The sequence below is a fragment of the Scyliorhinus torazame genome, chromosome 14 (assembly GCF_047496885.1).
Source record: "Scyliorhinus torazame isolate Kashiwa2021f chromosome 14, sScyTor2.1, whole genome shotgun sequence".
NCBI classification, from domain to species: domain Eukaryota; kingdom Metazoa; phylum Chordata; class Chondrichthyes; order Carcharhiniformes; family Scyliorhinidae; genus Scyliorhinus; species Scyliorhinus torazame.
In genome coordinates, this window is record NC_092720.1 from 136,085,548 (window position 1) to 136,099,994 (window position 14,447).

A 14,447-nucleotide genomic window follows, 5' to 3' on the forward strand; every position below is an offset into this window, starting at 1 on the left:
TGATCTTAAAGGATGGTAGAATGGGTTGGAGGGGCTGTGGCCTCCCCCTGCTCCCTCTGTCCCTGTGATTAGGGTTGTTTGCTGCCAGCGACCTTGGTGTGGTGATATGCATCACTGTATATACACAAGGGGTTAATGTAAATACACTACAACTAAGTAACCACTAGAGAGAGCATCAGAGATGTCATGACATGCAGACATACAGCCAATGGGCCATTACAACAGGACACAACCAATGGGTAATCAGGACTCACGGAGGTGGCATTACCACAAGGGGGCACTTCGCAACCCATATAAAAGGACAGGGCACACATGCTCTGCCTCTTTCCACAGACAGACATCTAGAGAGTACATCAGGGTTGATCAACAACATCACACCCAGCACGTGGCTTAGAGCAGGCTGGTAAAGATAGACTGAGTTACTACAGCTAGATTAGCAGAGAGTCTAACTCATTTAAGAACTGTGTTAATAGTTCAATAAACACGTTGAACTCATTTCATAGTCTGGAGCTTCCTTTGCCAAAGCATACATCAAGGAAGCAGCATAACACAACACTTGGCTGGAGGATGAGTAAAGAGGCTCTGAGACAACCCTGCAGGGTTGGCAAGGTGGGGGGTCACGTGCACGTACTGACACCTACCCAATACGTCACCGCAAGCCCCAGCATTACGTCATGAAGGCAGCTGAAGGAGGTGCGAGGCCGCGCACGCACGCAGACGCTGGAACGCCAGGGAGGCGGTGCGCGCACGCACCGCGGTGGCCGGACGCGTACGCAGATGTTGGAACGACATGGAGGCGGAGCGCGCACGCACAGTGGTGGAGGGGCCGCACACACGCTGGGACGTCAGGGAGGCGGTGGCGCGCACGCTCAGCGGTGGCGCGCACGCTCAGCCGTGGCGCGCACGCTCAGCCGTGGCGGTGGCGCGCGCGCACAGCGGTGGCGGGGCCGCGCCGGGGTAAGATGGCGGCCGGAAAGCTGCCGGCCCGGGTGTTGGAGCTGCTCTTCTCCTACCTGGAGCTGCCCGAGTTGCTGAGCTGCTCGCTGGTCTGTCGCCACTGGCACCGCTGCCTGGAGGCCGATGAGAACAGTGAGGTTTGGCGGAGTGTGTGCAGCCGGCTGCTGAGCGACGAGGCGCAAGGGTCGGATATACTGTGCAGCCTGAGCAGCTACAAGGCCAAGGCCCGGGCCCTGCGACACGCCTGGAGCTCGGCCGACTGCTCCCGCAATGTCTACATCAAGCGCAACGGCTTCACGCTGCACCGGAACCCCATCGCCCAGAGCACGGACGGTGCCCGGGCCCACATCGGCTTCAGTGAGGGCCGCCACGCCTGGGAGATCTGGTGGGAGGGACCCCTGGGCACCGTGGCCGTCATCGGAGTGGCCACCCGCCGCGCCCCGCTCCAGTGCCAGGGCTATGTGGCCCTGCTGGGCAGCGACGACCAGAGCTGGGGCTGGAACCTAGTGGACAACAACCTTCTGCACAGCGGGGAGGCGGCCGGCAGCTTCCCGCAGTGTAACAACGCGCCCAAATACCAGGTACTGGCGAGGGAAGAGTGTGTGAGTGGGGGGTGGGGTTGAGAGTGTGAGGGGCGGGGGGGGGGGGGGGGGGGAGTGTGGGGGTGGGGGAGAGAGAGAGAGGGGGGGGGGGGGGATGACTTGTGTTCCTATTCTGATCTTTTCAATTTCTGTGCTGCCTTTCTGTACCCACCTTTTGCCGTTCTAATGCCTTTTTGACACCTAACTCGAAAGCTTTGTGTGTTATCTGCTATGTTTTAATTTTGAAAATAATTACTTGAGGTCTTTAAATTTGTTCACTGTCTCTGCTTTTTTCCCCCCAGCAGACGAAGAATTGTTGTTAGACAGAATTGCCTCAATTTTCAGAATGCAAATGGAAGTGCTGTATCCAATTTTAATCATTTTTTCTAAGCGCCCTATCGTGACAGCACAAACCTGGCCTGTCTGATGATGACAAGGGAATTCCCCTGTCAATCAGACCCACACACCCTGTTGCTGGAAGTCACTGGGATGGATTTTATGCTGATAATTTGCATTATGTCACTCCACCCTGGAGAAAATATTCTTGCTGTTCTTCAGAGACTCTGCTGCAATTTTAGTATTGAATCTGGAGACTCCAGTAAATTAAAGCTACAAGTCCCACCAAGCTGCTAACTCATTGGCCGACATAGCTGTGACATATTCACTCTTTGTTTTAATGACCCCAGAGGTGAGGGCAATTTTTACAGTTGCATATGGGGCGGCACAGTGGTTAGCACTGCTGCCTCACAGCTCCAGGGACTCTGGTTCAATTCCAGCCTCGGATGACTGTGTGGAGTTTGCACTTTCTCCCCTTGTCTGCGTGGGTTCCCTCCGGGTGCTCCGGTTTCCTCCCACAGTCCAAAGATGTGCGGGTTAGGTGGATTAGCCATGATAACTTGCCTCTTAGTGGCTAAACAGGTTAGATGGGGCTACGGGTATCGGGTGGAGGCGTGGGCTTAAGTAGGGTGCTCTTTCCAAGGGCCGGTGCAGGCACGATGGGCCGAATGGCATGCCACACTAAATTCTATGATTCTATATTAAAATCAGTCTGAATTTCACACACTACCTCTATCTTCCTGGAGGCAGCACACAATTAACCTAATGGCATTTGACACTTATTCACTTAGATAAGGTGCACCAGATTCTACCAACTCATGAGTGAAACATGTAAGCCTACCATTAGAGATTTTCAGCTCATTGCCTTACTACAAATTCCATTAATGTCCTTGAAGTCTGTGCCAGGAGGATGACATACCACATATATCAGGGAAACGGGTCATTTGGTCCAATGAATGTATGCTGGTGTTTATGCCTTTTTCCTACCATCGTAATCCTCTGTTTATCTTATGAGGAATGGTTGAACTGATTGGGCCTATACCCATTGGAGTTCAGAAGAATGAGAGGTGATCTTGGTGAAACGTGCAGGATCCTGAGGGTACTTGGCAGGGTGGATCCAGGGAGGAATATTCCCCTCATAGGGGAAATCTAGAACTGGGGCCCAGTTTTTAAAAATCAGCTGTCTCCCAGAGAGCTGGAATAGGAAACCAGCACTGGGCGAATAGCTGACCCCTGCTTCTATTGCTTACGATCTCACGACCAGATATCCTCTATAAACAGTGAACAAATAGGAAAGAAGGCCAGCGAGATGACTGCATCTTCATTCCGTGCAGCAGTTACTATATTCTGAATGAAAATGAAATGAAAATTGCTTATTGTCACAAGTAGGCTTCAATGAAGTTACTGTGAAAAGCCCCTAGTCGCCACATTCCGGCGCCTGTTCGGGGAGGCTGTTACGGGAATTGAACCGTGCTGCTGGCCTGCCTGGGTCCGCTTTCAAAGCCAGCGATTTAGCCCTGTGCTAAACAGCCCCTGCTACATGAACTTGCAAAATTTAGCAGCTATTCTTCAAAAATAATGTTAACTGTTCACATTTCACTGCTGTGTTTAGCTGTTCAGAGGCAGGTGGGAACCTTTATTTATTCTTGGACAAGATGTGGGCGTAGCTGGCTAGGCCAGTATTTATTGTCCACCCCTAATGCACTTGAAAAGATGATGAGCTGCCGCCTTGAATCGCTGAAGTCTATGTGGTTTTAGGTCATACACTGTGCTCTTTAGGAAGGGGTTCCAAAATTTTCTCCAGTGATGGTGAAGGAACGGCTCATCTAGGTCAAGATGGAGGAAACTTGCAGGTGGTGATGTTCCCATTTATCTGTTGCCCTTGACCTTCTAGATGGCTGAGTTGGTGGGTTTTGTAAGGTGCCATTTAAAGGAGTCTTGCCGGTGTTGCTGCAGTGCATCTTGTAGATGGCACACACTGCTACCACTGCAGCCTGCTTTGCCCTGGATAGTGTTAAGCTTCTTGAATGTTGTTGGAGCTGCACTTATCCAGACAAGTGGAGAGTACTCCATCAAACTCCTGACCAGTGCCTTGTAGATGGTTGATAGGCTTTGGGGCTTCAGCAGGTAAGTTACTCGCCACAGAATTCCCATCCTCTGACCTGCTCTTGTAGCCACAGTATTTTATGGCTAGTCCAGTTCAGCTTCTGGTCAATGCTAACCCTAACATAGGGTATTGATAGTGGGAGGATTCAGTGATGATAATGCCATTGAATGTCAAGGGTAGACATTATTGGAGATAGTCATTGCCTGGCACTTGTGTGGCAGGCTTGTAACATGCCCCTTATCAGCCCTAGTCTGAATTTTCTCCAGGTCTTGCTGCATATTCACACGGATATTTGATTATCTGAGGAGTCCCGAATGGCGCTGGACATTGTGTAATTATCAGTGCACATCCCCACTTTTGACGTTCTGAATGGAAGGTCATTGATAAAGCAGCTGAAGATGTTTGAGCCTTGGGTACTGTCCTAAGGATCTCCTGTAGCAACGTCCTGAGACAGATGATTTGTTGGGTAGATGCCAGTATTATAGCTGTATTGGAACAGCTTGGCCAGGGACGCAGCTAGATCTGGAGCACAAATCTTCAGTACCACTGTTGGAATATTGTCAGGGCCCATAGCGTTTGCAGTATCCAATGTCTTCAGCCGGTTCTTGATATCCCATGGAGTGAAGACTGGCTCCTGTGATGCTGCAAACCTCTGGAAGAAGCTGAGTTGGATCAGCATTCCAAATGCTTCAGTCTTATCTTTTGTACTGACGTGCTGGACTGTCCCAGCATTGAGGATCAGGATATTTGTGGAGCCTCCTCCTCCAGTGAATTGTTTAATCCACCATTCACAAATTGCAGAGTTTAAGTCTGATCCATTGACTGTGAAATTGTTTAGCTCTGTCACTTGCTGCTTAGTCTTGTGTTGTACTTTAACCAACTTGACCCTAATTTTTAGACATTCCTTGAGCTGCTCCTGGCACGCTCCCCAGTACTCATCATTGAGCCAGAGTTGATCGCCCTACTTGATGAGTGGAGAATATGCTTGGCCATGAGGTGGTTGAGAGCAATTCTGCTGCTGATGGGCCACAGTGCCTCATGGGTGCCCAGTTTGAATTCCTGGATCTGTTTGAAATCTACCCATTTAGCATGGTGGTAGTGCCACAATACGCGGGAGGACATCCTCAATATAAAGAATGCATTTTGTCATTCTTTCCAATTCTGTCAAGGGCAGATGCATCTGCAATGGTAGACTGGTGAGGATGAGGATCAAATCGTTTTTTTTTCTCTCTTGGTGATTCCTTCACAACCTGCAGCAGATCAGTCTAGTAGCTATGTCCTTTAGTACTCAGTGGTGATACTACTGAGCCAGACATGGTGATGGACACCCAGCGTATATTCTGTGCCATGCCACTCAAATGTATTTCTTCCTGGTGGTGTTCAACATGAAGGAGTATTGATTTGTCATCTGAGGAAGGGCAGTGGCAGAAAGTGTCCTTACACACATTTAACCTTCAGCTATGAGAGTTATTTGAGTATGGAGACAATATTGATGACTCCCTCCTGGGCAACTCCCCCTCCAATGCCACTATGCCACCCCCTCTGTTGGGACTGTCCTGCCGGTGGGACAGGGCATACTCTGGAATGGTGGAACATGGTAATATTTGATTCTGTGAGTATTACTATGTCAGACTGTTTCTTGAGACAGCTCTCCCAATTTTGACACAAACCTCCAGATAATAGTAAGGAGGACTTTGCAGGGTTGGAGAGCTGGAAATGTCACTTTCGGTGCCTCGGTCTGTGCCGGGTGGACCATCCGGTTTGATCCCTTCTTGACTTTTCTGCAGCAGTTTGAAACACTGAATGGCTTGCCAGGCCAGTTCGGAGTCAACCACATTGTAGTGATATACAACCACCTTGCCAGGGGACAGGATAATCAGATCAGATGGTAGCTGAAATAAATATAAGTTTATTTTAGTTCAGTGGTCACGTTACGCGCTTACCTAAAATTTGAAGTGCTGGATCAGTGCAGATTTGATTGGCCGAATGGCCGCCTCCTGCACTGTAGAGATTCTGTGCGGCTTACCTGTGTTCTGGTGTCCATAATTACGAAGATCATATAGAAACCTAGGGAAAGGGCAAAAATATTTTGAATAGCAGAGTTAAGAAGTTCTATCTATCAGTAAGGCCTACGCAGGCTTGGGCTCTTTTTGGAAAAAAGGCTGTGGGGAAACCTGTTCAGATCTTTAAAATTATGAAAGGGTTTGATCGGGTAGATCTATCATAGACTATTCCACTTTCTGGGGTGGGGAAGGGGTTACCAAAATTAAGAGTCATTAATAACGAATCTAACAGAATATCCTGGCAAAACATCATTACCCAAAGAGTGATGAGGAGAATAGCTTGGGACACATTGAAGAGGAAGTACACAAAGTAGAAAGGAATGTATGCTGATAGGGAGATGAAGTAGACTTGGATGTAAGAATAAACACCAGCATGCACGAGTTGGGGTGAATGCCCTGTTTCTGCTCTGCAAACTCTCTGCACGTGCAATGTAATTAAGCCAAAAACATTAAAAATGGACCCTCGGAAACGCAGTACTCTGGGAAGTAAACTGCCTATAGTTGTACATGGAAAGATTCAGTTGAAATCTCAAGTGGAAAATACATTTTGAATATATTAGTGAATGCCCTGTCTCTGCTGCTCATAAATCTTATGCCTGCTTCCTTTTTACAGATTGGGGAAAGGATACGTGTCATTCTTGACATGGAAGACAAGACTTTAGCATTTGAACGAGGATATGAATTCCTTGGTGTAGCGTTCCGAGGCTTACCAAAAACAAGTCTGTACCCAGCTGTCTCGGCGGTTTATGGTAACACTGAGGTGACTATGGTATATCTGGGCAAACCACTCGATGGTTGATGGTGGGTAAACTGCCCATGAGATTACGTCTTAGAAACCAAAGGAAGCTGCATAATCGGCCACGGATCAAGTCTTGTCAGTTCCGGGAGTCAAAGGAGCGGTGTGCAGTAGTTCAAGGGGGTGCAGTGAGGACTACCAGCCAGGAGAAGCCACATGGCTGGATCACTTGTATATATGTCGAAATAATCTGTGTATAGTGATGTCTTAATCATCTGTATTTTACTGGAACATGCTGTGTACAACTATCACAATGGGTGGGAACGAGTCAGGCTGTAACTCAATCGTTTTGCTAGTTGAAGATTTAACCTATAACTGCCCTGGATGCACTGAAACGTATTTGATTGTGATTGAATGGTGCAAAGCTCAGGATTTTCAATTATTTATTGGACACGGGCTGGACTCGCGATGATTTATTTTTTGGGGTCGGTGGGGTGGGGCGGGGAATGAAGTGGTGTGGATAATGGATCAGTGTGTGGAGCAGAGTGGCAGGTCTGTGTCAAGGAGCAGGTGGTGGAAACTGACAAGCAGCCAACTACCAAAGTGTTTACAGAATCAATTGACACTCCAGTTGATGGTTCCTTCCCCCCACCCCCCCATTCCTCTTTTCCAATATCACATTTAGTTTATGCTGTTTTAGGAACTCCCCTTCCCCACCCTATAGATCGAGTTAGTTTTACAAGACAAAGCAGAATGTCCTCACAATCTTGGTGCATGTAATGGTACATACAGCCTGAGCCTTGCTTGCTTTGGAAATGGCTCGCAAGAGGACTGACGTAATGCCCAGTTTCGCCTCCGTTACACTGCACACATCAAAGATTGCAGCACAAACTGATGAGTTCTTTGGAACTGGATGGATTACTTCTCCAAGCTGTTGTACAGTGTTAGTGGTCAACATTTCACTTTTTTTTTTAGAAAAGAAACAACCTTGTTTTGTGAGCTCTGCGGTGAATGCACCAAATTGGCAATTTTAAATAAAAGCAAATTACTGCGGATGCTGGAATCTGAAACAAAAATAGAAAATACTGGACTGTCGCAGATCAGCCAGCATCTGTGGAGAGTGAACATAGCTGACATTTTGAGTCTGGGTGACTCTTTGTCTTCTCTTCTCTCTCCAAAGATGCTGGCCGACATGCGATTGTCCAGTATTGTCTGTTTTTGAGGCAATTTTAAGTGCATGTTATAAGCTAAAAGGCCCATAGCCGTTAGCTGCTCCCTGATGATGAATGCACAATGTATATGATTATTCATGTTATTTATTCCTGTTTGAACCTCACTGAAGATGCGTGCTGTAATAAATGAACAGGACTAAAACCTAAATCCACTGAAGTTTTTGACCCCTACCTTCAAACAGCATGCCAGCTGATTGGGTGTTCTGGGGACTGGCACTGGTTGCCGTTTTATACAGTGGGTGCTCTTCAACAATTTCCTGGGGCAGAAAATGGGAAGCTGTGCCGGCCAGGTGCAGATGGCAGAACCCGCTACCAGGTTTCCCATGAATCCTCATGGCTCTGGGAGCAATGGGGACATGCCAGGTTTTGTACCAGTGGAGTTAAGAGGCGTCTGCTTTAATAATGGGCTGCTTGGAAGATGAGCAAACCCCATGGCTGGGCCTGGAGCCTTGATTTTAGAGCTGCTGTCATACAGTGACGGCTGGGCCAGCATTTTAATCTAAATTTCCAAACAGAAAATGGGAGGTTATTTATTTTTTAAAAAACACTTGTCAAATGTGAAGCTGTGGGTTTACTTCACATGTCTGTCTGGTACAAGGCGAGTCATGATGACGTGTTGCTGCTATAGAATTGTACTTAGTTACTTTCTTAAATTTGTGTGTGTATTAATATGCACAAAATGGTTTCACATGGGAGTTGAACATGGTACTTTGCTATTTACAATCTTTTATTTGTACATATGTCATTGATTTTTAATTTCTGAGAGACATTTTAAATGATCTGAATTGTACCTTTTAATGAAGAAAAAGCATTTACCCTGAGAATGAATTGGCAAAAAGTGTGTGATCTTGAACTTGTGCCGGTCTGTGTGACTGCCGAACTTGTGCCGGTCTGTGTGACTGCAGAACTTGGCTGAGACGACACGAAAATGCCATCAACGCTACGCCTTCCCTTGTGGCCCTGAAGACACAGTGGAAAACTGACAGCCTATGCCACACTAAGCAATTACCCTTGTGTCAGAACATGACATGGCGTCTCTTGGAATCCGGTCACCACCACTTTATCCTAAAGTTTTATACCTTGAGCTTGGATTGTTTAGCTGAATTAAAGAAATAATGTGAAATAATGTAAGGAAATGTAATAATTAATTATTTCAGGATTTGTGTTTCTGTTGAATGGTGAAACCATTTCTCTTTGACTACTTCAGAGCAGATGATCTTCATATCTTTTGTGTTTCTGCACTAAACTAGACAATATCCTTATGATCCGAGGGCAAGTCTAGTCTTCGGTTACTTCAGTCTTCTGTACTGGGGCGAGAATGGGAACTCTTTTCACCAGAGAGTTACTGGAGTCTTTGATTTTAAGCAGTTAATCGAGAGTATGTGTGTAAGTCTGATCTTTTTCACTTTTTGAGGTGAAATTTACCTGATCTGTCTCTCTTTGCTTTTGTAAATAGTTTTATCTGTAAATAAATCTGAAGAAGTAGTTTTCTGTCTGGACAATGGTCTTGCAGCTGGTAATTTTGTTTCTCTCCTGAGGTGATGGGATTGTTAAAAAACACTTAGCATAACATACACTGAGGAAACTGGTGGAATGACATCCCATGGACCAATAAGACTTTCTGGCGAGTGCTGGCCTTTTACTCCATTCCCATGTCAGCCAATGGAGTGACAATTGTCCCACACGAGCCTAGTCATCCGTGCTGTAGGTAAGCAGTGGAAGATTGTTTTCATTGGTGGGCAATGGGGTAACATAGGGATGAAAAACAAGATGATTAGGATCATGTCTATGGACGTTTCCAGATGAATATCCAGAAAGCATTTCATAAGCTCTTGTACGAGAAAAGTGCATAGAATTGGAGGTAACCTTGTGATGGTAGTTGAGAGGTAAGCAACAGAGAGTTGGGCTAAAGTGTTCTACTGGGGTGAGATGTGCCAAGTGAAGTTTGCCATGGATCTGCACAGGGGCTTCAATTTTTCACAATATTTGGGCAGTACAAGTGGCTTCACAGCGCCAGGGTCCCAGGTTCGATTCCCTGCTGGGTCACTGGGGAGTCTGCACATTCTCCCTGTGTCTGCGTGGGTTTCCTCCGGGTGCTCCGGTTTCCTCCCACAGTTCAAAGAGGTGCAGGATAGGTGGATTGGCCATGATAAATTGCCCTTAAGTGACCAAAAAGGTGAGGAGGGGTTCCGTGGATAGGGTGGAAGTGAGGGCTTAAGTGGGTCAGTGCAGACTCGATGAGCCGAATGGCCTCCTTCTGCACTGAATGTTATATGTTCTGTATCTATCAATGTCTTGGATAAAAAAATAAAGTTTGCATATGACTCTTCAGAAGCACAGTAAATTGTGTGTAGCTGGGAGGAGAAGGTTAAAAAGGGACATGAACTGGTTTAGTGAGTGGGCAGAGCAGAACTGGCTAAGTCCAATCTGGACAAACATGAGGTCATTCACTTTGGATCTAAGAAAGACTAATTACATTTCATGGTTTAGCACACTGGCTGGTTTAGCACACTGGGCTAAATAGCTGGCTTTTAAAGCAGACCAAGGCAGGCCAGCAGCACGGTTCGATTCCCGTAACAGCCTCCCCGAACAGGTGTCGGAATGTGGCGACTAGGGGCTTTTCACAGTAACTTCATTGAAGCCTACTTGTGACAAGCGATTTTCATTTCATTTCACATTTCCTAAATGACACAAAACTCCGTTGTGGAGCAATAGGGGGTCTGTGTATACAGATTACTAAAGATTAGTGCACGGTACACAAAGTAAGAACCTTGATCTGTATTCCCTCAAGTTTAGAAGGTTGTGGGACGTCTAAGCAAGATATTTAAATTGTTGGTATATGATAGAGTAGATGAAGAGGGAGTACAACCTCTTCTTGATATCTAATATGAATCCTCCAGTCACAACATTCTGGAGTGACCATTGACCAGAATCTCAACTGGACTGTTGCTATTGGAGGCTAGGTTAGCTGAGAAGTGATGTTAGCTTTGTATAGAACTTTGCATACATCCATGAGGATAGATATATAGAGATGTTCCTACTTGAGGGAGTCCAAAACAAGGGGCCAAAATATAACCAGTAAAATCCAATAGGGAATTCAGGAGAAATTACTCTCCTAAAGAGTTGTTAGAACGTGAAACTCATTAACACATGGGAATAATTGAGAAGAACAGTATATGTGCATTTAATGGAAAACTAGGTAAATACAAGAGGGAGAAAGTTATCAATGGACATGTTGATGAGGAAAGGTGAATGAGGTGGTAGGAGACTCGTATGTCTCACAAAAATCAGCATTGCCTGTTTAAAGTTAGAATTAAATGTTGGAGTCATGATTTCAGAATTAAATGTTGGAGTCATGATTCTGAAATTGGCCATGCGGTTGATAATGAGGAAACTTGCTGCAGGAAGGTTCAAAGGAATGGTCCTGTAGACGGAAAAGTGGCAAATGGAATTAACTCTAGAGAAGTGCGAGTGGGGGGAACAAACCAGGCAAGGGAAGAGACAATAAATGTGAGGATACTGAGATGTAAAGCCACAGAGGGGCATTGGAACATAGGACTTGGGAGCAGGAGCAGCCATCAGCCCTTCTGTAGGACAAGGAGATAAGTTGGTTAATCAGCTACTTTATTAGCTGTTGGATAGACTATAGAGCTTGGAGGTTATGCTGAATCCGTATAAAATGCTAATTGGACTGCAGCTAGAGTAATGCATGCAATTCAGTACAAGTAAAGTAATCATTAATATCACAAGTAGGCTTACATTAACACTGCAATGAAGTTACTGTGAAAAGCCCCTAGTCGCCACATTTCTGGCACCTGTTCGAGTACACACAGGGAGAATTCAGAATGTCCAAATTACCTAACAGCATATGTTTCAGCATTGTGGGAGGAAACCGGAATGCCCAGAGGAAACCCACGTAGACACCGGGAGATCATGCAGACTCAACACAGACAGTGACCCAAGCCAGGAATCGAACCCTGGAGCTGTGAAGCAACAGTGCTACACTGCTGCCTACATGTTACAATTCCATGTTACAGGACGGATATGATCGCATTAGAGAAAGGAGCTATGAGGAAAGATTGGATAGGTTGGGTTGTTTTCTTTGAAATTGAGAGGGGATTTAATTGAGGATTTATAAAATTCACCGCCTTGAGAGATTTGATAGGAAGGACCCATTTCCCTTAGCAGAGAGGTCAATAACCCATGAATGTAGATGTACAGTAATTGGAGCAGTGTTGAGAATATTTTGAGGGTGTTGGTGGTCTGGAAGCTGAGGCCTGAAAGGGTAGCAGAGGTGAGACACCATTTGCCTTTTAAATAATTGGACATGCACTTTGAAGTGCAGAAGTCTACAGGGCTATGGACCAAGAACTGGAAAGTGGTATCAGACAGGATTGATCTTTTTTGGGTGGTACAGACATGAGGGGCTGAATGGCATACTTCACTGCTGTCACTTAAGTACTGTATAATTCAGTGGCAAGAGACTCGCCTCTTGACTCAAAAATCTTTCCACCATTAAAAGTCAGTAGTGTGAGGGAATATTCTCCATTTGGAACACAGGAACATTGCCTGGATGGGCGCTTTTGCAACACTCCAGAATCACAACACCATCCAGGACAAAGCACCACATTTATCGGCACCACATTCAACATCCACTTCCTCCCTCATTGATGCACAGTGGCGGCAGTGAGTACCTAAGATGAATTGCAGCAACTCACTACGCCTCCTTAAGCACCTTCCAAATCATGATCTCTACCACCTCGAAGAACATTGGCAGCAGAGAAATGGGAACACCATCTGCAAATTCTCCTAAGTCACACCAACCTAACTTATAAAATATTGGAGATGCCAGTGTTGGACTGGGGTGAGCACAGTAAGAAGTCTTGTTGGACTTTAACCTGGTGTTGTAAGACTTTTTACTGTAAATATATTATTCCTTCACTTGCTAGGTTAAAATTCTGGAATTCACTCCCTAACAGCACTGGTGGTGTACCTATACCACATGGACTACAGCGGTTCAGAAAGGCTTCCTTGAGGGCAGGTAGAATGGACAATAATTTCTGCCGTAGCCAGCAACGCCCATATCCCAAAAGTTAATTTAATAATAATCTTTTATCGTCACAAGTATGAAGTTACTGTAAAAAGCCCCCAGTTGCCTCATTCAGGCACCTTTTCGGGTAAGCTGATACGGAAATTGAACCCGCACTGCTGGCCTTGTTCTGCATCGCAAACCAGCTGTCTAGCCCACTGAGCTAAACCACCCCTGTGCTTGAACAAAGCAATCAAGGCTGACACTCCAGGAATGAAATCAGGAAGCATGTTTACACAACTGGGGAGTGTTACTCAAATTCAGCCCACAGAAAGTTTAAAGTCTGATAGAGGGATATGCGCATAGGCAATTAAATTGAGGTGAGTTACAAATTAGCCATGATCTAATTGACAGGTAAAGAGGCTCAAGGAGTTAAATTGTCTCATCTTATTTTATGATCCATGCTGATTCCTTGGATTTCCTGCCAATACAATCCCTGTGGCGGATAGCGAGTGGCCTGCTGTTGATATGTTTGCTGATACACATGGTGGAGAGTAGAACCATTTGAGTGAAGTTGCCCAAAGTCCCCCATCAGTGCTAACTATGGGAGGGACTGGGGAATTAAGATTTAGAGCACCTTAATTCAGCTAAGTGCCAAACTGCCTGAAATAACCAACCAACTTAATCTGGTTAAACAGCCACTTTGCAGTTGATGGCAATGTTATTAGCATTAGAACATAGAAAATACAGCACAGAACAGGCCCTTCGGCCCACGATGTTGTGCCGAACCTTTGTCCTAGATTAATCATAGATTATCATTGAATTTACAGTGCAGAAGGAGGCCATTCGGCCCTTTGAGTCTGCACCGGCTCCTGGAAAGAGCACCCTACCCAAACTCAACACCTCCACCCAACACCAAGGGCAATTTTGGACATTAAGGGCAATTAATCATTGGCCAATTCACCTAACCTGCACATCTTTGGACTGTGGGAGGAAACCGGAGCACCCGGAGGAAATCCACGCAGACACGGGGAGGACGTGCAGACTCCGCACAGACAGTGACCCAAGCCGGAATCGAACCTGGGACCCTGGAGCTGTGAAGCATTGTGCTATCCACAATGCTACCGTGCTGCCCTTAAGAACAAATAAATCTACACTATATCATTTTACCGTAATCCATGTACCTATCCAATAGCTGCTTGAAGGTCCCTAATGTTCCCGACTCAACTACTTCCACAGGCAGTGCATTCCATGCCCCCACTACTCTCTGGGTAAAGAACCTACCTCTGATATCCCTCCTATATCTTCCACCTTAAATTTATGTCCCCTTGTAATGGTTTGTTCCACCCGGGGAAAAAGTCTCTGACTGTCTACTCTATTCCCCTGATCATCTTATAGACCTCTAT

At 46.0% G+C, this 14,447-nt stretch overlaps 1 protein-coding gene across 1 annotated transcript; it reads left to right on the forward strand.

Moving 5' to 3' along the window:
• The first annotated feature begins 946 nt into the window (after nt 1-946).
• On the forward strand, nt 947-9,497 carry fbxo45 (F-box protein 45). Its single transcript, XM_072474940.1, has 2 exons — nt 947-1,538; nt 6,658-9,497. Exons 1-2 carry the CDS (start codon nt 963-965, stop codon nt 6,841-6,843), a joined length of 762 nt encoding a protein of 253 aa, XP_072331041.1. The 5' UTR covers nt 947-962; the 3' UTR covers nt 6,844-9,497.
• The last annotated feature ends 4,950 nt before the right edge of the window (nt 9,498-14,447 follow it).

Bases quoted from the DNA above. Each gene is read 5' to 3' on its own strand.
- fbxo45 (XM_072474940.1), top strand. From the start codon at position 963: ATGGCGGCCGGAAAGCTGCCGGCCCGGGTGTTGGAGCTGCTCTTCTCC. The intron at 1,539-6,657 runs GTACTGGCGAGG...TCCTTTTTACAG, and splicing joins ACAACGCGCCCAAATACCAG to ATTGGGGAAAGGATACGTGT.